Source organism: Ruditapes philippinarum, unplaced genomic scaffold (genome assembly GCF_026571515.1).
Source record: "Ruditapes philippinarum isolate M1 unplaced genomic scaffold, ASM2657151v2 ctg694_1_1_1_1, whole genome shotgun sequence".
NCBI lineage: Eukaryota > Metazoa > Mollusca > Bivalvia > Venerida > Veneridae > Ruditapes > Ruditapes philippinarum.
Window position 1 is genome coordinate 27,110 of NW_026854267.1, and position 27,507 is coordinate 54,616.

The following is a 27,507-nucleotide window of genomic DNA, read 5'->3' on the forward strand; positions in this document are numbered from 1 at the left end:
ATTACCAGTGTAAGGAACAGGACTATTCAAAGCAGCGGACAGGGGCTTACTCAGCAACATACAATGTCCTCAACTTCCAAAAGAATATGCTCGTCAAAGGTTGTACCATATATTTGACATTAAAAAGTCTACCACCATCTTTTAATATAGCTTCTTTAAATAAAACAAAACAAAAAGTTATGTATTAAATAGTTTAATTGCTTAACAAAATGTGTATAATCTAAAACATTAGTTATTTGGGTGGCCATTTCAATGAGAGTTCTAAATGTTTAGATTCTGGTAACCATTCTTTCAATGCTGCCAAAAGATCTGAAACAAAAGACGAAAAGAAAAACTTATAAAATATAATATAATAATATGTATTCCATACTACATATGAAGCCCGCAGAATAATTTGCACAATACATTAACTGTGTATTAACTGTGTATTTCTCAGCTAAGTTCACACATTATAAATCATAGTAAAAACTTTACAGATTATACAAAAATAGCAGGTACCAACTTTATATTAACAATCCATAAAAGATAACATGGTAAAAGCTTTAAGTACTAACAATGTAGTACAGTATAGTCAATAGCAAGTACCAATGTATACACAATTTATGATATTTATCATTTCCACTTCCTTTATATTCATGATACATGTATATAAAGCAAGCACAAATGGCAATTGAATGCAAAAAACATTGCAAAGTATCAATCAACATGATTCTGTGACCATCTTCCTGCTCAAAACTGGGCAGATTTTAAAAGGTAGAACAATTTGTCAATCAGTGCAGTAGCAGGTTAACTCATATTAAATTATATAAGAAGTTAACCCATTACTGCACCAAGGTGACAAATTAACATCAATGAAAATAGAATAATCAGCACTTTAAAGCTAGTATAACAGTCCTATGCCGCCATTCAGAGCAAGGCAAAATCAACAAAACAGAAATCACTTGGTTACTCAGTTTAACTATTTATATTGGAAACCCTTAAACTTCTAATGGACTGGTCCAAATTTTAAAACAGGGCAAGTCCATTTCAAAAATTCAGTACAGTGAAGGTTACAGATAAAGTTACTCACAATCTGGTTGTTTCTTCCAAGTTTGAAGTAAAGTATCTTTAGAATCTACTCTTTCTGAGATCAAAGCTTTTAATAAGGTCTCTGTCCTCGGCTGAAGCCTGAAATTCATATCATACACTTATTAGTCAAAATATTACTTATTATATTACTTTATTTGTCTTTAATATTAATGTGTAGCTATATTTATAAAATGTTTTAACTTTTGAGCATTAAAAGACATATTACTAAACACAAAATTACAGAGTTTGACTTGTACTTTTATGCAAGAATAGTGCTAATGCACCTTTTTACATTATTTACTACACCTGCAGAAGCTGTCAGTCTTATCAAATTCCTCACACTGTCAGCTCAGGCTTTAAAAGCATCCCCTGTGGTTCTACAGAAGTTAATGTACAAATAAAGGTACATTTACCCTCTATGAATTAATGGAAACAAGAGGGCCATGATGGCCCTGAGGTCGCTCACCTGTATATAGTCCTCCCCCCACACACACCCATAAGAAGATTTTTCATGCTAAACATCTAAGCTCTGGCTCATTGGGCTTTTTAAAAGAAGAATTTTTTAAGTTTTTACTATACACATATAGTTAAAAACAATGACACCCCTGGGGCTGGGCCAGTTTTGACCCCAGGGCTTTTATTTGAACAAACTTTGTAGACACTTACTAGAAGATGTTTCATGCTTAAGATCTAAACTCTAGCTATTTGGGTTTTTTTAAAAGAAGATTTTAAGTTTTTGCTATACACATATAAGGAAAATCAATGACCCCCGGGGCGGGGCCAATTTTGACCCCAGGGCTTTTATTGGAACAAACTTTGTAGACACTCACTAGAAGATGTTTCATGCTTAATATCTAAACTCTAGCTAAAGAAGATTTTTTAAGTTTTTGATATACACATATAAGGAAAATCAATGACCCCGGGGCGGGGCCAATTTTAACCCCAGGGCTTTTATTTGAACAAACTTGGTAGACACCTATTAGAACATGTTTGATGCTAAATATCTTAGCTCTAGCTCTTTGAGTTCTTTAAAAGAAGATTTTTTAAGTTTTTACTATATGCATATAGGGAAAATCAATGACCCCCTGGGCGGGGCCAATTTTGACCCCAGGGGTTTTATTTGAACAAACTTGGTAGACACCCATAAGAAGATGTTTCATGCTAAACATCTAAGCTCTAGCTAATTGGGCTTTTTAAAGGAAGATTTTTAAGTTTTTACTATACATATATAGTTAAAAACAATGACACCCCTGGGGCGGGGCCAGTTTTGACCCCAGGGCTTTTATTTGAACAAACTTTGTAGACACTTACTAGAAAATGTTTCATGCTTAATATCTAAACTCTAGCTATTTGGGTTTTTTTCAAAGAAGATTTTAAGTTTTTGCTATACACATATAAGGAAAATCAATGACCCCCGGGGCGGGGCCAAATTTGAACCCAGGGCTTTCATTTGAACAAACTTTGTAGACACTCACTAGAAGATGTTTCATGCTTAATATCTAAACTCTAGCTATTTGGGTTTTTTCAAAGAAGATTTTTTAAGTTTTTGCTATACACATATAAGGAAAATCAATGACCCCCGGGGCAGGGCCAATTTAGACCCCAGGGCTTTTATTTGAACAAACTTGGTAGACACCTATTAGAACATGTTTGATGCTTAATATCTTAGCTCTAGCTCTTTGAGTTCTTTAAAAGAAGATTTTTTAAGTTTTTACTATATGCATATAGGGAAAATCAATGACCCCCTGGGGCAGGGCCAATTTTGACCCCAGGGCAAACTTGGTAGGCACTCATTAGAACATGTTTCATGCTAAATATCTTAGCTCTAGCTCTTTGGGTTCTTTTAAAGAAGATTTTTTAGGTTTTTACTATATGCATATAGGGAAAATCAATGACCCCCTGGGGCGGGGCCAATTTTGACCCAAGGGCTTTTATTTGAACAAACTTGGTAGACACTCACTAGAAGATGTTTCATGCCAAATATCTAAGCTCTAGCTCTTAGGGTTTTTTTAAAGAAGATATTTAAAGTTTTTTCTTTCGGTTGCCATGGCAACCAGAGTTCTGCATGGAATTAAATTCTTTGAACAATCTTTAAAGGTGACCACCAAAGGAACATTCCTGTGAAGTTTGGATGAAATTGGCCTAGTGGTTTATGAGGAGATGTCATTTAAAGTAAAAGTTTACGGACGACGGACGGACGGACGACAGACGAAAAGCGATCACAAAAGCTCACCCTGTCTTTTTGTGACAGGTGAGCTAAAAATTCAACATACCATTTTATTTGCAAAAAAATGAATTTACTATAAACATCAAACAAATATATATCAAACAGCTTCTTACTTTTTATTCATTTTTTTTTTTTTTTGCAAAAACATTTTTTTTTCATTAGTTTCATATATATCTTTATAAAATTGTCACCTTAGTGCAATAATGGAATAAGTCCTTCTACATTTAACAGGAGATAATCAATTATAACACTAAGGTGATGATATGAAGTAATAAATTCATACTTTGCCCATGTTTTAATCATTGTGGCAGGTGGTGACAACAGGTCAGGGGTGAATTTTTTCAGTTCGGCTATAACCTCGCCCTCGAGCACAAATCTTGCAAACCATTTCATTTTCTCTATACCCCTTGGATATTCCAGTTCCACTGGAGTAATCGGCCAGGCTCTGTTACCGAATGTTCCTGACATGTGGCACATGACCTGAAAAATATACATTGACCCTAAATCTAAACAAAATTGGTGAATTTTGCAAAAAGTACAAACATTGTCAGAAATCAATAAAAGATTCTGACTTTCATTTAGCATAAAAATACCTTATTCCAAACCCATTCATTAATAGATTTTCGTATAACAGTATCCAGAACCATCCTACTTATTCTGAGATAAACTTTGAAAGGTCAAACAAAAACATTTAACATATCACCAGTTTGACCATAACACATGGCACAAATGCATCTTTTATGCGTTCTTTTTAAAAAAAAAATTATTTCTATTGTAATTGAGAAAACATAAAACAACTGTTAACCATGATGACACAGTTATGATCAAGTAAACCCTCTGTCAAACAATTAATTCCTCAGCTGTAACAATGTAATGAAGTGAAAATAGTACTCACTTGACCTTTGACCTTATCATATCTTGGTGGTGGTTCTTCCATTGGCTTAGAGAGGGTCACATGACTTTCAGCAAACAAGGGCAACCACTCTGGCTCAATTGAAGTGATACCTGAAATATAAACATCATGTTTAAAATGGAATGTCTTTATTAGATTTAATTCATAAAGCAAATTCTTCTTTTTCACTGTCTATATTTCAATCCCATTTCTTGTTTGGTTTCAAAGCCAATTTCTTTTCGTATTTCTTTGGAAAAAGCTCTACTTTATTCTTTTTTAATGTTTGCTTTAATGACAGTCTTTCAATTTTTCAAAAACATTTTCTTGCTTTTTCTTTTCTTTAATCTTTTTCATTTCACCATACATAGCTTTACTGGTATTTACCAATTTCTGTACAAGTAACAGATTACTAGTTTCACATGACTTAAGAATCAGCTGTGAGAGACAAATGTTCATTAGGCTCAATGCCGATATTGACTGTCACAGAGAAATTTTACCTTGCAAGAGGATCAAACCAGCAACCTCGAGATTTAATAATTCAATAGTTCTGATGGTTTCTGTACAAGCTGGTGGACCATGTCCCTATTAAACATTGCATAAAGCTTTCTAGACTGTGTATTTCATTCATACAAACTCTCAAGATAACAAATGACCTCTATGTTTGGACACTTATGTCGTAATTTGAACAATCTTGTTAGAGATACAATCAGTAAAACTCACCTTTCATATATAATTTAGAGGTTTCTTCTATATGTTGATATACAACAAATTCTGGTCTCTCTCTGTAAAGAACTGATGTTGGATGTATAAAAACTGGCTCTTCTAAATTTGGACACTGCAAAACATAAATGGAGCCAATAATTAACTATCACTACCCCTTGGTGGTTGTTTAAACTGTTTCATATTTACCAAACTCATTTTATTACTTATTATATTACAACCATAAATTAAATCCCTTTAGAAAATTTATATATGATTTTAGGTTTAAAATTCAAACTGAGAAGTTCATATGCCATATTTCTTGTTTTACTTGTTTCCCCTACCTTGCACATTTAAAAGGCATAAGTGATTCAAAGTTACATTTAGCACTGAATAAGACTACATACCTGGTATGCATTTTTAAGTTTTTTAGCATCCGGATTTGTTGCAGGAAGCTCTGGCATCTTTCTGAAGTAAAAAAGGAAAATTGTAAGGAGTTTAAGTCACACATACAAGTTTAAGACTATCTGCCAACTTTTGTGAGGTTTGTAGTTCTAAAGTAAACCAATATTTTTTAATTCTGTCAGGGAATCCTTTTATAATTAGCACAATGGAAAAGTTGGGACAGTTATGATTTATCCTGCTACTGTCTACATTATCAGCTTGATAAAGCCATACCAGATAAACTTATCTATCTCTAGTCATAACGTCATAAGATATTGTCACATGGTTAGCCTATCATGACGTCACATGGTTAGCAGCAAAACAAACTACGTATAGATGCTGTTTCATTAGGGAAAAGTAGGAATGACACCAATTAAATAATCTAAAAACATGATTAAAGTAGACAAAAGCAGGATAAATCAAATACATGGTTGATGTCAGAATAGTAGAAGGTTTATCTGATTTGCTACGGAAATGAATCAACCATGTATTCTCTATTTCTCTTGGTCTCCACACAGAGGTACAGGATTAATTGTTTATCCTCATCCATGGAACAGTAGAGCCTGCACCTACCTTGCTACATGGTCACCCATCCCAGACAAGACAATCTGCCTCAATAGTTTAGCCTGGGTATCATTTGGAGGGGACATTTTGGGGTCCACACATACATTGGCATCAGGTATCACTGTATTCACTGAAATGTACATTTACACTCATATTACCAAACCACCAACAGTCTGTAAGCTTGCTACATAGCTTTTTCACATGAAAGAATCTGAACACAAAAGCACAGCTTGAACCTAGAGTGGTTAGAGGCAAGTGGTTTTAAGATAACCAAAAATCTGTACATTCACGTAAGATTACAATCCTTTTATGACATTGAAGGTCATTAAATACTGACAAGAATTACACCTTTTGATAAAATACAATTCATGAAAAACTGCAACAAATATGTCTTTCTCTATAAAAATTTTAAAAAAAATCTAAGTATTTCAAAATGGTTGAGATTAAAATAGAAATAAGAAATATTCATACCGGAGTTGGTCAGTTGTGTTCTCAATTTCCTAACCTCCCTCATGGCTTTATACCTTATACCATGAGCCTCACAGAACTTTGGTGACCCTCCCTCGTACTCACTTGACCCTACTGCTTTCAACATCACCATCAAATCTCCTAGTAATAGCGAATGACCCTAAAAATGTAAAATTACAATTTCAAAACTGTATATTGCTGACAGATTTTATAATAGTCTTTTAAATGACCAGGCAAGGTAAGCACTTGCTGAAAAACATTATTTTCTGGACAAATCCAGAATGCAAAGTTTGTCAATAATCTGACCAATTGTAAACTTGCATACTTTCAATAATGATGACTTTAAATGTATATGTACATATGAATGTAGTTTAACCTAAATACTAATTTCTTTACAGTCAAATCTTAAGAATTAAATAAAAATCTCACTTTAAGACTGAAAAAGCAAAGCTGATAACTTGATTGGATTAAGCCCTTACAAAAGAATTGAGACAAAATGGTCAGTTTCTTTAAATGTGTCTACTATTGAGATACATCTATATATGAGCCGTGTCATGACAAAATCAACATAATTCGTTTGCAACCAGCATGGATCCAGACCAGCCTGCGCATCCGTGCAGTCTGATCAGGATCCATGCTGTTCGCTTACCAACTCTATTACAAGTACAGAATCTGATAGCAAACAGCATGGATCCTGATCAGACTGCGCGGATGCGCAGGCTGGTCTGGATCCATGCTGGTCGCAAACCCACTATGTTGGTTTTGTCGTGACACGGCTCATATATGTTATAAATTACTAATAAAGTATACATACAGCACCCGCCCATCTCCTCTTGATCTCTGTCTGGTGTATCAATCTTTGTCTAAACTCTTCTTCCTGTAAAATCAATAATATCAAACATTATTTACAGCTGATACTTTTAATTGCAGGGAAATTACAGGCATTTTTCTCTATCATAGCAGCAGCCTGGTAGAAAAAAGGTGGGTTATTAAAATATGTTCAGTAAGGAAAATAAACAATATATGTACAATGTGTACTATGGTTTACAGATTTTAGAATTCATGATTTTAGAATTTTATTTGACACTCATAGAATATAGTGCGAGTAGTGTACGAAATCTAACAAATGCGGTATCCCAATATATGATCCATTTTTTTCACAAACCCAACTTAGTTAAAGGAATATTGTTTTTTTATTTTACTATTATTATTTTATCATTACTATAATAATTATCATTATCATTAATACTATCATTATCATTTTCATTATTATCATCATCATCATTAATATTATCATTCTTATTATCATAATAATAATCATTCATTTTATTATTATTATTATCATTTTATTATTATTATCATCATCTTTATCTTTTTATATCAGCCTGTACTTACAATGATTTCTTTACCAACTTTGTTAAATAATGATATAGGAATGCATGGGAGAATTTGGTAAATTTTAAGCTTACCTGACCTTCATCTTGTGGATTACTATAAACTTCCATAAATAATTCCTGCACGGACAGTGCGGACACAATCACCACTACATAAGGTAATAAATTCTGCTGGTGCCCCATGGCTAACATCTTAGAATATCGTGGTGAAACCGGGAAACAGGCCATAGCTCTACCTACTGGCGTGATTGTTGTGACAGACTCTGAAAAGTATAAATAAACAATTATTGTAATAATTTTCACCTCTTCTGTATGATTTTGTTTGTTTTGTTTGGTTATACAGAGCACCAATACAATTTAGGTCATATAGCACTAAAACAGGAAAGATGATTTGGACGAACCACTGGTGTTACAAAATTTAAGGTCAAAACCACCTCATGTGCTGGAGTAGAGATGCATGGATTCCTGTTTGAAATTCTTCTGTTCTACTTTGATTTAAGAATCATCAATTTGTGAAAAAGACAAAATTTTAAACAATTTTTAATATGTTTAATCTGATTTTTTTTGTACCAGACCTATTCTACTTTTACTTTGGAACAATCCACTTAAAGCTTTAGGAGTTTCAAGAAAAATATACTGTAGATATTCACCTATAAGACTGATCATTCATAAATCAGGGTCTATATTTTTACTTTAAAATCAGCAGTATTTTTCTTTAACAAATCTAAACAGTCTGACCACACTTCAAAGATTTGTAAGCTAGACAATCACTACAATTTCAACAACTAAATAGGTAAACTACAATGACCACTGCCCTCATTAATTAATTAATTAGACTATGCCTAATGATGAGCATAGTCTTTAAAACTTTCAAACATATTTTATTAAAGATGCAAAAAAAAAAAGATATAATCAACCCTGTCCCTATTTTAAACTGCCCAATAGTATTTACAGGGATTTCAATAACAAATATTTAACTCAGCAGTCAACAGTATATCATCTGCTCAGACTGGAAAGATATACAGGCTGACTTGACTCTATACTGGTGACATAGATCTGTAATTATCACTCAAGACTGCTAGAACACAATGAGTGAAAGCCTACCTTTCTTTGACTCCCTGAATGATCTGGGTGCTGCAGGTATTGTTAGTGCTCCCAAACTAATAAGAAGATTCTCTGCTGCCTAAAATAAAACACATCAGTTAGGGTCATATGATAACTTCTCCCATATTTTTTTAGGCAAAGGACCAAAGATTTCTTTCATGAAATATTTTCAAGCAAACACTTGGTAGAATTTTTCACTGTCTATGATTGGTTGGTTTGGCTTAAAGTCTTTTTGACCCTGTAAAGGTCATGGGCTGGCAACTTTCTAATAATGATGGTGAAATACCCTCCATGCATAATTTCAAGCACCTGAGTAGAACCACCAACATGAGTAGAACCACTGGACAGCTTTCTCACAAGAAAGAATTCAAAGTCCCTAGCAGGACTAAAAACCTAAAGCGGTGAGGGGCAAATGGTTTAAAGTCTTAAGTCTTAAGACCTTAACAGCTGTCAAAGATAACGTAATATGGCAATTCTCTAGTTGTAGTAGTGGAGGCTTCTTCATACATTATTTCAGGCACAAGCTTAAAACCTACAACCTGCATTAAGCTTTACTGTATCTGGATAGCTTCCTTGCATGAAATAATTTAACGCAACTCAGTGCATGTTAGTCAGTGTACTTACTAACTTCATTATAGAGGGCATTAAATAGTTTGAATTTTTAAATAAAAATAAGTTTATAACTACTAAGCTATATAGATCTACCTGTAACTGCTCTTTGTCAGGTGGGGTGGGGTATGGGAAATTGATCACCTTCTCTATATTCATGTCCTGAAAATATTACCAAAAGCAGTTGATATGATGCAATACTCAACAAATGATTATCATTTCAATGCTATTAAATATTCAATTTAGTAAAGAAATTAGAAAGTTAAAACAAAAATGTTATTTTTACAGTTTAAATTTAACATAATATTTCATTCAGTAAAGGAATTAGAAAGTGAAAGAAAATAAGATATTTTTGCAATTAAATACTAAATTATGATGCAATAAATGAATGGCAACTTCCTGATTCAATAACATTTGCTAAGTATCAGGCGATTTCGAAACTTCAACATAAAATATAATTTACATTAGCATTTTCATAATATTTGAGTAATGTTGCATAATTATGATGGTGGAAAATGACATCACATTGTTAATTCTCAATAAAAGTGGTGGCATAGCCGAGTGGTTTACACACAGATTATTGTTCTAATGATTGCTTTTAGCATGGGTTCAAACCCCATCAGGGGCAAATTGTTGTTTCCTTAAGCAAGAAAGTTTACACTTATTGCTCAGTACTGGTTGATTCCAGGAACGAATTTGTGTGTCTATAAGCTTTAAGCTTCCTATACAATCGAACTAAAAATAAAGTCAGTATGAACCAAACTCCCAACATGAATATAGATAAATCAATAGAATCAAATATAAAATGTGAAACAACAATAAACTGTTTTACCTTCATTTGCAGCACAAGATCATCTACAGGTCTTCTGGTGATTTCAGCCGGAGAAAATTTCTCAAATTCATCATTGAACACTGCTGATGAATATAACCTGAAAAACATAGAATGGAAATTAGGATTTTGATGTCTAAATATACCTTTTCATATTTTTAAATTGAATATTCTTTTTTTTCTAATATTCTTAAATTGAATATACCCTAATTGTCATTCATCATGTCAATGGTTTAAGTTTAATTCAACATACCTATAGCAGTGGCCTGGCCCCACTCTGCCTGCTCTACCAGCTCTCTGATTGGCTGATGCTTTAGATGTCCATGTGATTCTAAATGTTGACACCCCAGTTACCTTGTCATAAAACTTTGTCTTACTCTGAAAAGCACATACACTCCCAAGATAAAATTACAGTCAATTTTTTGACACCGCAATCTGATGTCACGCACATGCTTTAAAGGCAAATTATGCCTCAGAAACAAGTTTTCCATTTTTTAACAAAGGTCAGACATGGTGTAAGAGCATGTTACATACATAAGAAGTGCTGAATATATAATTATTTGTCATAAAAAGTAGCAAAATGTAAACAAAGTAGTATTTCGACTTCCATACAAAATACTAAATCAATATTACTTTACTTATTGCTAAAAAGCATCAAAAATATAAGATGGTTCAGGTAAATTGCCAATTACTTACTTTAAGAAATTAGGACAGGACAACAAAAATAAAACAATTTTAGAAGTAAAAACTAAAGCGTTTTCAAGGCCTAATAGGCCTTTAAAGTAAATGTAAATTAAACTAGAAATGTGTCAATAAAGGCCTAATGGGCCTTCAAAGTAAATGTCAATTAAACTAGAAATGTGTCAATCAGGCAAATCTCAAAACCTAATTCCCCCGCCCACCTCCTTCGTATATCAAAGTCCTTGGTAAAGAAGGTCACCTAAAAAAACAAAAACAAGTATTTCACATACCTTTCCAGTATCTACAACATATTTGATGCCTGGTATGGTGAGTGAAGTCTCCGCTACATTAGTGGCAACAACACAAAGCCTGCAACCTTCAGGTACTGGACCAAATACCTAAAGTTATAATGTTGATATCATTAAAATATAATTAAAATAACATTCAAAATAAACATTGAAACTATCAAACATTTACCCATAATTCAAGTAACAAACTTTTATCATATTAAGATTAACAAGCTTGTGTTTTGGACATATATCTATTCTCAGTTCAATTAACCAGCTTTCCTGGATATCAAACTTGTGTAAGAACTACAGAAATTACCAATGTGTTAAAAAAAATCAAGATAGTTAGTATTTTGTTATTTTGTTTATTATCTTTGATTTACTTTTTTTTTGCAAATTCAACACATATTCCATGTTACAACTAGAAAGAACAGTAACTAACCTTAGCTTGTTTCTGTGTAGATAGTAATGAGTATAGTGGCAATACATATAGTGGTTGTGAGCATTCGGTGACCTTAACATTTTCAATGCCAAGGTCATCATCATCCACATCATCATGGTTACCAAGGTCATTTTCATCATCACTAAGGTCAAGGTCAGAGCCGCCCTCCATTTCAGCTTCCTCATCTATTGGGGCCACTGAATAACTGTACAATAAAGAATACAGAATATATTACAACAGTTGTCCCATTATCAAGAAGAAAAAACAACAACATTATTTTACCAAATAGATAACACCTACTATAAGTCCATTTAGTCCAACAATCAATGACAAAATGAAACAGTGATTCAGTACCCTTTTGACTTTGTCAAATTTATCAATTATTTCGATGAAATTACAAGTCAATGAAATGTTAAACATTTTGAGCGAAGTATTTTTTTGAATACATTTCCATGAAAAAATCCAATTTAAGGCTCGACCCCTTGGTTGAGTGGAAGACTCCTTAACATTTGACCCCTTCTTTTCTAGACTGATACAGGGTCCTTTAAATACTTGGGGAAAAAAAACCCTGACTGATATTAAATAGTTATAAAGAAAGAAGAAAGTATTATATACTAACTTGTCTAGGTTAATTTTAGGTAACTCCACTTTCTCTACCTCTTTGTTCTTATCACCATGTTTATGTCTTTTCCTTTGATGTGATAATGTACCTGAAAACGAAAAAAATATGTTTGCTTTTTTATAAACAATGTTTATCATTAAGATCCCTCTGAAACACAGCAACAAAATTTCAAAAGTAAATAAATTTCTTTATATATTTATTTAATCTATTTTTAGCTCAACTAATTAAGGAATAGGGTGCAAGCTGGTATCTCCAAAACTTCTGAAGGTAAACGGTTGAAACTTCACTCTTATTCCCTTTGATTATCTTACTTGATGGGACCAGGGCCCATAACTTTTTTTTACATAGTTATGCCCCTTTTCTTACTGTCAAGCAAGATGAATAGCTGTATTGTATTCCTACCTGTTCCTGGGTTATTTTTATCCAATGGGAATGTCTGTTTTAATTTTCTGCATAGAGTATGCACTTCCTGTTGGCCTGTTACAAACAAAAGTATACCACCTTCTGGTAAAGTCTTGTGAATCTTACATGTCTGAAATATAAGATACAAATAATCGTGTCAGAAAGGTTTCTGAAATACCAAGCCATTGAAAGCCCCTCCCTCTATGATTTAGGGCACATTCAGGACATAAGGATAATAAACGGGTAAATATCAACTACCTAATGAGACAGTGTTTTTCACCATGACCGTTATTTGAGCATATACTAGTATGACTGCTTGCATACATGCTCATTCTGGTTAAGTCCTTAACCTGAAGACCAATGCCCTTATATAATCCTGTTGAAGAGCTTCCACACACAAACTCATTATTTTGAATTTGAATCAGCACATTCAAGATATTGATAAATTCCTACCATAAACATAGCACAATGAAGAGCTAATCTTCAGTTCAATGCATCAGTTCAAACAATGAATTCTGTCTAAAATAAATGATATTGATAGGCCTGTGCAGAGACCTAGTGGATCATCCATCTGCCTCACAATTGTAGAATCACAGGTTCGAGCCTTATGGCCTTATTCCCTCATACATGTATATCTAATTATACCGGGGTCTGATTTTGAATTTTTTAAAATTCTCTAGCACAAACTAAAAATCAAAGGTATTCAATTGGCAAAAAGCCATAAAAAAGACATGCCAATGAAAATTTTTAATTTGGGCGGATTAAAAGGGGAAAATTATAAAATTTCAAGTAAAACTGGTTACAAAGCAAAACCAAAAGCAATTCCAATAACTTTCAAATTTTCATCATACTAAATATAATATCAATGGTCATAACCAAGTGAAAATTTATTGTAAAATGTTATAAAATTATTAAATGAACAATATCATTCAGTAAATAATTACCTTCTTGTAAGCTTCGTTGAGGTAATTATCCAAGGGTGTTCTCTTGTTGTAGTGTATTGTTACAGGAAACTGCCTTGCATCAACCTAAATAAAACATTCATATTTCTTACTTACCATTCAAATTAATATTCAATACGAGCAAGAAATTATTTCTTATTTGAAAAAGGAATTATTTTTATTACATCTAATAGCCAGAAGATAAGCCAATTGTGTCTGAATCTGTATAATTTGTCTGCCACTATATATGTTTTTTTTTCCAAACTAAGTTCAGGTCTACGTATCCATATGCAATTTGCGACAACAATGACGACAACAACAACAACTTGTCAAAGAGATCTGTTCTTAATAAGATTCTAAAGTAATAGTAAAACGTTACTTTATATTACCCCTTTACAACTGGGGGTGTCACCGGAATAACCCGTTTCTCTGTGAAAACTTTACTCTCAATGTGGCTGACTAAATGACAAGCTTCAAAAGGATTTCCCCTCTATAAAAGAAAATACACAATTTTCTAATAAATGACCAGTAAAATTCACAAATTTGTTTTGAATTGTCTTCTTTTTCATAGGGGGGACACAGAAAACTGAGATTTATTTGCAACATTTAACACTTAAGGAAATTTTTGAAAGTTGAAATCAGAAATGACACTGATTTTAGTTATACCTGTCTTTTAAAAAATATTTTTTTTTATATATTTTTAAATCTCATTTATCACCAAAACTATTTCCTAAATAATTTCACAAGTTTCAATACGAAAATTACTTTAGAGGTTACAATTAATATTTACAACTTTTATTTTTCTGAAAAACAAAATCATAAGCAGGCAAACAAGTGGAACCACACTCCTACAATAAGTAACTCATCTAATGCTTCAGTGTAGCCAATAGCAGTGTGAGGCAAGCTATGTCAAAATCAGCACCTATTTTGAATTCATTTTATTTTATGGGCATGAAATTTCATGGTTTTGTTATACTGCACATTTTTGTGGGTTCTTAAATTTCGTGCTCTGTTTATTTTTCCCAAAGGGTAAAATGTAAATATTGTAATACAAAGTAATCTTACAGCAGACTAGAACTCCGCGTGTCGGATGTGTCGCCTTGTGAACAATGTAGTTTAGGAGAAATGGCCAGGACAAAAATGAAATATGAAAAATAACAAAGGGCAATAACTAAAATAATAATAAGTGCAGAGCAGCATATCTGTGCACTGCATTTCTTATCAATAAGATCTATCATTCTATGATGTTTCAAGTCCATAGCTTTCATACTTGAGGAGAAATGACCAGGACAATATAAAGTAAGAAAATCAACAAAGGGCAATAACTCAAAAAATAAGAAATGCAGAGTATCAGTTCTTATGCACTGCACTTTTTCTTAATGAGATCTATCATCCTATGAAGTTTCAAGTCCATAACTTTTATACTTTCCGAGAAATGGCCTGGACAAAAATTAAGTATGAAAATCAACAAAGGGCCATAACTCAAAATTAAGAAATGCAGAGTACCGATTCTTGTGCACTGCACTTCTTCTTAATGAGATCTATCATCCTATGAAGTTTCAAGTCCATAGCTTTTATACTTAAGGAGAAATGGCCCGGAAAAATTAAGTATGAAAATAAACAAAGGGCAATAACTCAAAAAAATAAGAAATGCAGAGTATCAGTTCTTGTGCACTGCACTTCTTCTTAATGAGACCTATCATCCTATGAAGTTTCAAAGTCCATGGCTTTTATACATTAGGAGAAATGGCCCGGACAAAAATAAAGTATGAAAATTAACAAAGGGCAATAAGTCAAAAATAAGGAGGTGCAGAGTACCGGTTCTTGTGCACTGCACTTCTTCTTAATGAGATCTATCATCCTATGAAGTTTCAAGTCCATATCTTTTTTAGTTTTAGAGAAATGGCCCGGACAAAATTAAAGTATGAAAATTAACAAAGGGCAATAACTCAAAAAATAAGAACTGCAGAGTACCGGTCCTTGTGCACTGCACTTCGGGTTATTGAAAGAAGCATGCATACCAAGTTTGAAGTCAATCAGACTTATAGTGACTGAGTTATGCTCCGGACAAGCTTTAGGGGGCGCCGACGACGACGCCGACACAGACGCCGCCAATGCCGCCGACAAAAGTAACCCCTATATGTCACCTTTTCAAGGCGACACAACAAAATGAAATTTCGTTGGATCTCTTAAATTCATGGATTGACCTATCCACGAAAACCACGAAATTGAGTGCCCCACAAATAATAATGATTTTGCAGTACTAGTATATCAAACAGACCTAATAGAGACCTAATAGCATGCAATAACTCACTTTGTGTCTTAGAGGAACTATTCTAGATAGTAAACCAATCAGTATATCAGTATATACACTCCTTTCATGAGCCTCGTCTATTATCACAACACTGTACTTTGTCAACAAAAAATCCTGAAAAATTAAAATTAAAATCATGTTTCTCCTAGCACAGCAAGTATGTGGCACTATATATGTTTTAATTCACATATCACTTCAAGCATTTATTATATACTTTTGATACTATAACCACTATTGACAATTACCACCCCTGGCTGCCATTTTTGGTGTCATACAACTACATGTATATCATATGCTTTAGATAAGATAAAAATCTCTCATAATTCTACCATCTTCATGAAAACTGGTAAAAATCTTTTACAAATTAGTGCTGTTATTATATTTTGCTGCATAGCTATGTATAAAAGAATTCGTTAATTCACAAAAATTGGCTGCTTATGTTGATTTTTTCATATTTTGTCAATTATATAGAATATTTACCAAAAAAAAATGGCTGCCACTTTTGGCAAGGAAGGTAAATGTTGTAAAAAAAGACAGAAACAATCGATTGTGAACTCAGTGCTAGGGGGTGTGGACTGTAGTTTGCACTCGACAGTTCCGTCCATGAACAGGCTCAATCAAACCGAGTCTGCAACATTTCTAATTTTGCCATTTTGGACTTTCTATAGGGATTCTTATCTTTTCTATTTTAGTATTTTTAATATTGAAATTTCTTAAAGCTACTATTAAATGATAAACTTTATACAAACTAAGTAGGGTATAGGTATATACCTGTTGTACTTCCTTCAGTAAAACACCATCTGTCATAAACTTGATCTTTGTATCTGGTGTTACATTTCCTTCATACCTTATCTGGTATGACACTTCTCTATAAAAACAAAATATTTATTTTAAATTATTAGTTAAAAAGATTTTTTTGCAGGTTATATGGCCCTTTATTAACGGTTGTTTACATATATAACCTGAGCCGCTAATTGACGGTTTTATTGCAAACAACTAGGTGTTTATTTACGACAATATGAACAGTCATGAATTTTCACAACAAATTTTTGATACAGCAAACTTCCTTTTTAGTGAAAAAATTTCGGATTTCACAATAAATTGACAGCAGTTGTGTATATAAAACTATATATACATCAAGATTGTCCAATGAAACGAGACGTTACAAACAAGCAGTATTATATATGTAAATTTATCACAAATCTTCTTGTAGAAACAGACATCTGGCATAGAAATATTGTGCAGGAATCAATAACAAATATACCTTTATTACAGATATTTGACTATAAATTTCATACACCTATGCAAGTATAATGTAACTGGCAAACTTCAAAGAACATTTCAAGTAGAGATATTTACCTGTTAGGCACCTATGCAAATGTAACTTAATTTGCAAATTTTCCCAAAAAAATTCTAGTTCAAAGAAACAATTTTTACACACTTAATATATAATTTCATACATCAAGAATAATTATTGTAAAGATTTTAGCCTAATAAAAGGAATTTTACTTGACTTATGCAAGTATATAATTGCAAATGCTTATTTGGCAGATTCGCCCCTATATGATATGTCCCTTACATGTACTTTTCCTCAGACCTGCATCCCCCTCTATATAACATTTGCAAAAACAAAAGAATGGATAGAATACCTATTTGAGAGAGACATTTCAGTGGCTACTCGATTTGACATACTGACAGCTGCCACCCTTCTAGGCTCTGTAACTGCGATAGTTCCTCCTCCACTGAAACCAAATGTAACATTTTCATAATTTAACAAATATCATCATATCTATGGTTACACAAAAACTAAAATACTTTTTGAAACATAAGATTATCCATTATAATGTTGTATCACAGAATGTGAACTTTGAACTTTACATGAATACACCTCAATGCATTTGTCACAAGGTGAGAAACAAGAACTGTCAGAGGACAGTAACGCTCGACTATTTGAAAAGTTGTCACAGGGTGTTTCATGGAGTATAATAATGCTTACCTATATGAATACATAAAATTGTCTAAAAAGGTACAAACCCTTCAGTAGTTATGGAGATACCAGCTTACAAGCATAAATTTAACCAAGAATTTCTAAGTCAATAAATTAATTTACCCCAAAACAATATGCTTTGTTTGTATACAACATTATCATACATAATTGTTATACTTATTATATGAAAATTGATTGAATGTTTGTATATAATGTATATTGTAATTATAATTATTATAGATGATGATTTTTATATTATGTAGATATCATGTAAGGTAACAGAGGGATGACCCCGACCCTCTCATACCTATTACGGGGTAAATAAATGGGGTTACCCAGTTGGGGCCTCAAAAAAAAAAAAAAAAGAAGAAAAAATAAGAAGAATTTCTAAGTCGAAAAAGGGGCATAATTATGCAAAAAAGTTAATCAGAGTTATGGAACTTGTGCCAATCATCTTAGATAATCACAGACAACAAGAGTGTGAAGTTTCAATCCATTCCCTTCAGTAGTTATGGAGATACCAGCTTACACGCAAAAACTTAACCAGGAATTTTTAAGTAAAAAAAGGGGCATAATTATGCAAAAAAGCAAATCAGAGTTATGGGACTTGTGCCAATCATCTTAGATAATCACAGAGAACAAGTGTGTGAAGTTTCAAATCCATTCCCTTCAGTAGTTATGGAGATACCAGCTTACACGCAAAAACTTAACCAAGAATTTCTAAGTCGAAAAAGGGGCATAATTATGTAAAAAAGCAAATCAGAGTTATGGGACTTGTGCCAATCATCTAAGATAATCACAGACAACAAGTGTGTGAAGTTTCAATCCATTCCCTTCAGTAGTTATGGAGATACCAGCTTACACGCAAAAACTTAACCAGGAATTTTTAAGTCAAAAAAGGGGCATAATTATGCAAAATAGCAAATCAGAGTTATGGGACTTGTGCCAATCATCTTAGATAATCACAGAGAACAAGTGTGTGAAGTTTCAATCCATTCCCTTCAGTAGTTATGGAGATAACAGCTTACACGCAAAAACTTAACCAAGAATTTCTAAGTCGAAAAAGGGACATAATTATGTAAAAAAGCAAATCAGTGTTATGGGACTTGTACCAATCATCTAAGATAATCACAGAGAACAAGTGTGTGAAGTTTCAATCCATTCCCTTCAGTAGTTATGGAGATACCAGCTTACATACAAAAACTTAACCACAAATTTCTAAGTCAAAAAGGGGCATAATTATGCAAAAAAGCAAATCAGAGTTATGGGACTTGTGCCAATCATCTTAGATAATCACAGAGAACAAGTGTGTGAAGTTTCAATCCATTCCCTTCAGTAGTTATGGAGATACCAGCTTACACGCAAAAACTTAACCAAGAATTTCCAAGTTGAAAAAGGGGCATAATTATGTAGAAAAGCAAATCAGAGTTATAGGACTTGTGCCAATCATCTTAGATAATCACAGAGAGCAAGTTCGTGAAGTTTCAATCCATTCCCTTCAGTAGTTATGGAGATACCAGCTTACACGCAAAAACTTAACCAAGAATTTCTAAGTCGAAAAAGGGGCATAATTATGTATAAAACAAGAACTGTCTGAGGGCAGTGTTGGCTCGACTATTCAAAAATTGTCACAAGGGTGTTTTATTGAGTATAATAATGCTAATTACCTAGTAATACATAAAATTGACCGAAATGGTACAAAGGCTTGTTATTAAGATGTTTTATCAAGTAAATCACTGCTTTATTATTATGAATGCATAAAAATGTCCAAAAAAGGCACAAACTCTTCAGTAGTTATGGAGATAACAGCTTACAAGCAAAACTTTACCATGAATTTCTAAGTTGTAAAAGGGGAGAAAAATCAGCCTAAAAATAAGTTGTAAAAGGGGAGAAAAATCAGCCTAAATGCAAGATAGAATTATGGATCTTGGTCAGTGACCTACAATTATGATTCTAAATGCATATATGAAGTTTTAAATAAATATCTTTAATAGTTATTGAGATATGTAAAACTTGCATGTAAACATTAACCAAGAGACTAAGTAGAAAAGGGGAGATGAATCAGCCTAAATGCGAGTAGATTTATGGAACTTGGTCAGTGACATACAATTATGACTCTCCAATTATGACCCTAAGTACATGTGTAAAGTTTCAAGTAAATATCTTTGAAGACCTTTAACCTTTAACCAAAATTTCTAAGTGATAAAGGGGCATAATTCTGTAAATATTACAGGCAGAGTTATCCAACTTGTCAATGTGATGTACATTGTTACTATAAATAAGTATTGTAAGTTTCAATTGAATATCTCAAGCAATAATTGAGATATTTGACTTAACAAAAAACTTTAACCAAAATTTCTAAGTTATAAAGGGGCATAATTCTGTAAATATTACAGGCAGAGTTATCCAACTTGTCAATCTGATGTAAATTGTTACTATAAATAAGTATTGTAAGTTTCAATTGAATATCTCAAGCAATAATTGAGATATTTGACTTTACAAAAAACTTTAACCAAAATTTCTAAGTTAAAAAGGGGCATAATTCTGTAAATATTGTAGGCAGAGTTATCCAACTTGTTAATCTGATGTACATTGTTACTACTAATAAGTATTGTAAGTTTCAATTGAATATCTCAAGCAGTAATTGAGATATTTGACTTTACAAAAAACTTTAACCAAAATTTCTAAGTTAAAAAGGGGCATAATTCTGTAAATATTGTAGACAGAGTTATCCAACTTGTCAATCTGATGTAAATTGTTACTATTAATAAGTATTGTAATTTTCAATTGCATCTTAAGCAGTACTTGAGATATTTGACTTTACAAAAAACTTTAACCAAAATTTCTAAGTTAAAAAGGGGGCATAATTCTGTAAATATTGTTGGCAGAGTTATCCAACTTGACAATCTGATGTACATTGTTACTATTAATAAGTATTTTAAATTTTGAATACCAACAATAATTTAAAAATTTTGAATTTTTCAAAAACTTTAAAAAAAAGCAAGACGCCAGCGGACGCGCGCCGAGCATAAATAGCCCCCAAAACTTTGAAAAGCAGCTAAAAACAATCAGATTTGGGGCTTGGCCCAAAATTTTGATAAACACAGAGAAAATGCGTGAAGTTTCAAATCCTTCCCTTCAGCAGTTTTGGAGATACCACTTCCCCCAAAACTTAAACCCCAGGGACCCGACGCCAAAAATGGTATGCTTAGCTCGATTATTCGGGGGAAAGTCGATAAAAAATTTTCCAGTCTAATCGAAAAATCAAAACCAAAATCAGAAAACCCCCCGGGTTCAGACTTTTCTTTTCCCCTTTTACAAAAGTTCTATCCCCAAAAAAAAAAGCACCAATTTTGCAAGATAAAAACAAAAGTACAAAAATGCCAAAGCTAAATGATTGAATCACCCTACAGATTGTTCACAGTTATTCTATGGACATTATAGGTATCATGTTTTACTTACTGAGCATAACCAGCTTCATATAGAAACTGCGGTACTTGAGTAGTTTTACCACTTCCTGTTTCACCACATATAATCACCACAGGATTTTCATTGATTGTTTCCATAATCACCTGCTCTTCTCCTAAAATAGGCAGCTTTAATCTTCCATCCTATAAAATTCAATAATCTCTTAGAATAATACTCTGGACAGTTTCCTTTTAAAAATGACTGTCTAATTATGATTTTAATATGTGTGTGTGCATGCATGTGTTTGTTTACCCTTGCCATCGGAATTAACCATATGGGCGGGCATATACTTCATTCAAAACTGACTTAATTTTAATACAGGAAACTAAATATATTTGTTTCAATATATATTTTTTTGTACACTTGTCTATGTGTCTACCATTATATCAGTCACAAAATCGTCACTAGGTATGTATATTGTGACAAGAATAAAATGGGATAACTCCCATACGAAGTTAAAAAAGTATTTTAAATAACAATCTTACTTGTATATGCTTTTCTCTTTCCACAGGGATATTGACAACTTTCTTTGTTACAGCCTCTTCTGATTTTACGACTGTTTCTACTGGTTTTATACTTTCCACTGTTTTGACTTTATCTTTAGATTTTTCTATGTCACTTTTATCAACTTTCGAATCTTTTTCAACCTTTTTATCATTTGTCACTTCATCTTTTTTAGGCCTTATTTCACTCACTGTCCATTTCCCAGAAGTCCCTCTGGCATGATGTTTTGTCTTCACAATTGTAACATTTTCTTTTGCACCACTATTCCCAACATTTGAATCAACAACTCTCCCACTTTTGTTGTTTTGTTTCTCTTTGGCTTCATTATCTGTGCCTCTGTTCAATTCACATTTATAACATGAATCATCTTCTTTCTTTATACCATCTGTCCCACTATTTTCAACTTTTACAGGAGTTCTCTCCCCTAAGTGCTCTTTTTCATCATCACTTATCACCCCTGAATCCTCTTCATCTGTAGACATATCAGAGGTATGAATAGACTCATCGTCACTCTCCTCAACTTCCTGTTCAGACATCATTTTCCTTCTTTTCTTGTTACTACCAGCAATAGTGTTTACACTTACGTCACTTTGCGTCTGTTCAATTTTTCTACAGAAATAAATGAAATCAAACTTAAATGCTCAAAATGAGTTTACAAATTTTCTAAATAAAATAAACCTTCATATGAAAGTAGGCAAAGCATGTCAGATAAAAAATTCCATACATTTTTTATGTAACATTTTTCATTTTAGAGGTGTCATTCAGTATTTTATGCACCACTTCTATTTTCAATTGGAACACTGCAATGATTATCCCTTAGTCGAAAAGTTGCAATTGTTTTGTTTTTGGAATACCTCGGCTATTATCATTGAGTTATATTAAAAATGTGCCGCACAAATGAATGAAAATTTTACTTATCTATATACTTTCTAAAAAAATTATATTTGATTTTCTTTTAAATATAGTAGTATTAAATTCTACTAGCAATTATGAAAGGACAAGCGGAATTTTCGATCTCTGAATTTCTAGAAATCAAATTAACCAACCTTTTTAATTTCCCAGTTTGCATCTCAGCTATACTAACAAACTGGTTCATCTCATCTGGACTGGCCTGATGTAGAGCCAGCGATTCCAGTACATCTGCTCTCTAAACAATACCAAATAAATATTGCCATTACAGTACAAATAAATGTTTAATCCATTATTTGAAAGGTTCAATAATTTGATAGAGAGGAAAAGCACCAAAAAAAATAAAGGTCATTGCCAATTGTATTGAGGGCAAGCCTGGACATTTGGGGAAGCTGACAGAAGTAGAACTATATAAATTTGTTTATTGATCATTTTCACCATTTTGTACATACAATGTACTAAATTTTCATAGCCCTTACAAATCTTAATATCTTAAAATAAATGGACTTGTCTGGATCTTTCAATCTGGACTTAATCTATTTATCATTTTATGGAACATTTCAAAATATATACTGACTGAATAGTGAACATGGCAGACCATGATTAAAAGGCATGGATGTGTCATCTGAATTTGGTCAGAACTGGTTGCATGGTTAGAATCAGTTTGCTTACAGCAGTCTAATGGTTAATATTTATTAATAATGAAGATACACTAACAGTAAACTTTCTGTTACACCCCCATGAACTGCCAATTTTTATCAGCAATATGAAGATGAAAAACAAGCAAACTGATTTAAAACCATTTAGTTCAGGATTTACATACATACCTTTGCTTTCTTTTCTTTCTGTTCAAGGACCTTCTCAAGCTTTCTTCTTTCTTTCTTTGTAAGTTTCTTTGGCATTTTTGTATTCTGCAGAATGGACTCAGATTCTCTCTTCTTTGAAGGGAGTGCCAAAATGTTGCTCTCATCATAACCTTTGTCAATTTGTACACCTTCAAGATCAACTTTCACCTAAAATATAATATCAAAATTGATGTAATGACACCTGGTAGAGTGGTTAATGCGTAGGACAGGTGATCAAGTAGGATTGGTTCAAACTCAGTGAGGGGTAGGCAGTTGTATCCTTAAGCAAGAAACTTGACACTCATTACTTACTGTTACATGTAATGCAGATTGGTTCCCGGAATAGATTCAATAATGTGTCTATAAGCTTATAGCTTCATGCACAATTGAACTAAAATAAATTCTGTATTAACTGAAATTGCAAATATAATTTTGCAGATTGGATTCTATCATTTTGCTGAAGTATCTGAGAATTCTTTTCAACTGTACTTTGACTTATATACTTATCAAACACAGAAAAGTAACATGAATTATCTTTGTACTGGAATCACTGGTCCCTGATGTCGACCTCTGTAATGTGTAATTGGCTCGAGCCAGTGGTTCCAATATGCTCTTTTGCAAATCTTATCTCTGCTTATTGCTAAATTCCACAGGGAAACAGCAATTTACCTAAAATTACCTAAAACTCTAAGGACTCAATGCCATATGCGACAGGTTATTATTTAGCATGTGTGTGAAAACTGTTGCATTGTCTGGTGCATACTAACACACCTCATTAGTCAGAATGAAGGGTTCTAACCAATGAGAAGTTTGTGCAGGAGCAGGAGTGTTCCCTTCAGGATTTGAATTTGCCATTTGAATTATGCATTAATCACAGCTAGACTAGTGTTTAGTTGTGACATTTTACAACAAGTTCCAGGGCTTCCATGCATTTAGTTCTAAAATTTGGAAGTCAGAGACTGAAAATGTCTAACATAGGATTAGGAAGTCACATTATTAGAAGGAAAAGCATTATAATAATTTATATTTTGAAAGTCACAAGTCAAATCAAGAAGTAAATGACTTCCAAACTTCACTGGACAAGGTGCAGAGTTAGATATCTTGTCATTTACACCGATTGACAGCTTCTGAACTAGCAGACGACAGGCTATTCTTATCAATAGAATTGCGAGTAAAGATAACCGCAGTGATTTTTTTACCTCTGCATCCTGAGTCCAGGACTCATTGAATTTGCTGTGGATGCAAAGTTTCAAATAATGTGCATCTTTTGGATGCATACTTTTTCTAAGTAGGGAGTCTGGTCTGACAGGAATTTGGTAATAAATACCAAATTGTGTTCAAGTTATGTCAATCATATTCTAGGTCTGCAATTCTTCTACAGATAAGAAATAATATTGTGCTATACTAATAGATAAGCATAAAAATATTAAGGAAAATGAAGTTTTGAACAATCTCAAACTAAATTAATGGAAATAAACTTAATAAATTTATTTGACAGTTTTGAATAATTTCAGTATCAGAAGCATTGAAATTATTATGTAGAAATCAAATTCACTTTTTTTTATTTCATATCACTAAAGCAATATTGTAACTTGGATTTGTCGGCTTAATTTTGGGACTCATAGATTTATAGCCCAGCGAGTCCTAGGACCCACACTAATGACTTTGTAAAAAAATCACTGTAACCGGTTGCGTATCTGACTGTATAAAACATATGTAGCATGGTCTGACATGTGGTAGGTTTAACCGTAAATTTAGATACCTTTAGTGTCAAACAATGTGTTCAGCTAAGATCACAAGCTTTTCATAGATGTAATAAATTTAAAATCGGACATTAACTCGCCCCAAATTAGCGGTTTAAAAACGTGTGCATTGTTCTAAGATAAGGGAAACAACTCGATATACCTCAGTTATGTACGTTGTTCCTTTAGAGACTGACAATGGGTGTTTTGTGTATAGACTATAGTATGTTTTAATCTCACATTGATCTGCAGGTGAAATTTATATATTTACGGTACGACCTGACTACAGTTCTAATCAGTTAAACATCCTCAAAAGAATAGGTCACAATTTAAATCAAACAAATAGGCTAACAATCTTTCATACTTTTATTTTGTCCAATTTTGATTTTTGTCCTATGGCATGGCATTTCTGTTCAGAAAATAATACTAACAAGATGGAAAAACTACAGGAAAGAGCACTTAGATTTGTCTATAATGATTTTAATTCAAGTTATGAAGATATGCTGATAAAAGTTAATATACCAACTCTAAAAATAAGAAGAATGAGGGCTATGGCCATTGAAACTTTTAAAAATTTTCATGATATGTCTCCTGCTGTTCTGTCTGACCTTATTGTCAAGAAAACTACTGGTATTAATTTTAAATATTCAAATATTTTGCAGATCCCGCAAGTAAGAACTACAACTACTTGTAAAATATCTTTCAGGTATGCTGCACCTGCTTTATGGAATACTCTACCCGAAAATTTTAGAAAATGTTCAAATTTTGCTCAGTTTAAAAAGTTAATTTCATCCTGGAATGATAAACAGTGTAAATGTATTGCTTGCAGCTAATTTCTATATCTTGATTTACTCCACTTGTTATTTATTTTTTTCTGGGTATGAACATTTTCTTTTGGGTCACATTTATCATTTAGCTTCTTTTTTCTTTGCTTGCTATAAATGTGTTTTTGCTATTCTTCCCTGCTTATGTTAATATTATCATTTAGTTTCTAGATATGATGTTGCTTTATTTTGTGATCTTTTGTTTTGATTTTGCTTTTTGTTTTGTTGTTTTTTGCTTATCTTTCCAGCATGACTCAAGCTAGCTGTTAAATAAGTTCAACTAATGACTTACATGTTTAATACCTTCTGTCTTTGTGTAGTCTGATAACCCATAGTCTTTCATATTTATATTTAAATTATATATAAAAATGTATGTTTTTTTGGGGGTTTTTTTTAGTATTTTTATTTATTTATTTATTTAAATAATTCATTAAATTTTTAATTGTTTACTTGGTATATTATTGAACTTTAAGTAAATTTTTAGATACTAGACATTGCTATATAGTGATGTAGATTTGGGTAAACTATCATTTTTAGTTTTTTAGCATATGATTCGTTTTTATAAATATATCCTAAAAGGACTATTTTATTGCATGTGATGTATCATGTCTAATCATTTTTTATTGTAGCTGTTTTATCTTTGTTGATCTTATACTTTATGTTATTTACAGTCGGTTATAAAAGCTCCTAGAGCTTATGTTGTACTGTTGAAAACTTGCCGACTTGAAATAAAACTTATCTTATCTTATCTTACACTGCACCTGTGGCTGAGACATAGAAAAATTAAATTCAGACTGAAAATCAATATATAAGACAAAGTGTCAAGTCAGAATGCTAAGTGAGTCAGTCAACAAGACTTACATTTTTTTTAATCTTTTTTACCCATAAACATGATTATCATTTATGAGGGGTGAATTGTCTTATCTATTTTGGGGGGTGAACTGTCTTGAGGGGTGAGTTGTCTTGCTTTTTTGAGGGGTGAATCGTCTGGGGGGTGAGTTGTCTTGTTACCACAGTAACACTAGAGTAGTGACAGAAATGAAAATTCACTGTAATTTATCAGATATTTTTTCGATTTTTATTTTCATGGCCATGCATACCTCCTTTTCAGAAGATCTGTCAATAGTTACATCTGGCTGTTGTCTCGCTTTCCAATTAAAACCCTTTTTAATCTTCCCCATCGTGTTTGTTAACACAGAGAGTTATTAAAAATTTAGAAATTCGACTGATCTACACATGTG

At 32.6% G+C, this 27,507-nt stretch overlaps 1 protein-coding gene across 1 annotated transcript; it reads right to left on the bottom strand.

Moving 5' to 3' along the window:
• Positions 1-224: 224 nt before the first annotated feature.
• Positions 225-27,507, bottom strand: LOC132739589 (probable ATP-dependent RNA helicase DHX37). Its single transcript, XM_060727323.1, is given in 28 exon segments — positions 225-309; positions 1,070-1,167; positions 3,579-3,775; positions 4,191-4,300; positions 4,908-5,022; positions 5,294-5,354; positions 5,904-6,024; positions 6,366-6,522; positions 7,177-7,239; positions 7,832-8,019; positions 8,861-8,939; positions 9,566-9,631; positions 10,302-10,398; positions 10,552-10,676; positions 11,270-11,377; positions 11,709-11,913; positions 12,328-12,418; positions 12,733-12,862; positions 13,677-13,760; positions 14,053-14,163; positions 15,988-16,101; positions 16,759-16,855; positions 17,637-17,729; positions 21,437-21,585; positions 21,928-22,555; positions 22,993-23,093; positions 23,683-23,868; positions 27,367-27,507. Coding segments are annotated over 28 exon segments (3,732 nt in total). The 5' UTR covers positions 27,448-27,507; the 3' UTR covers positions 225-232.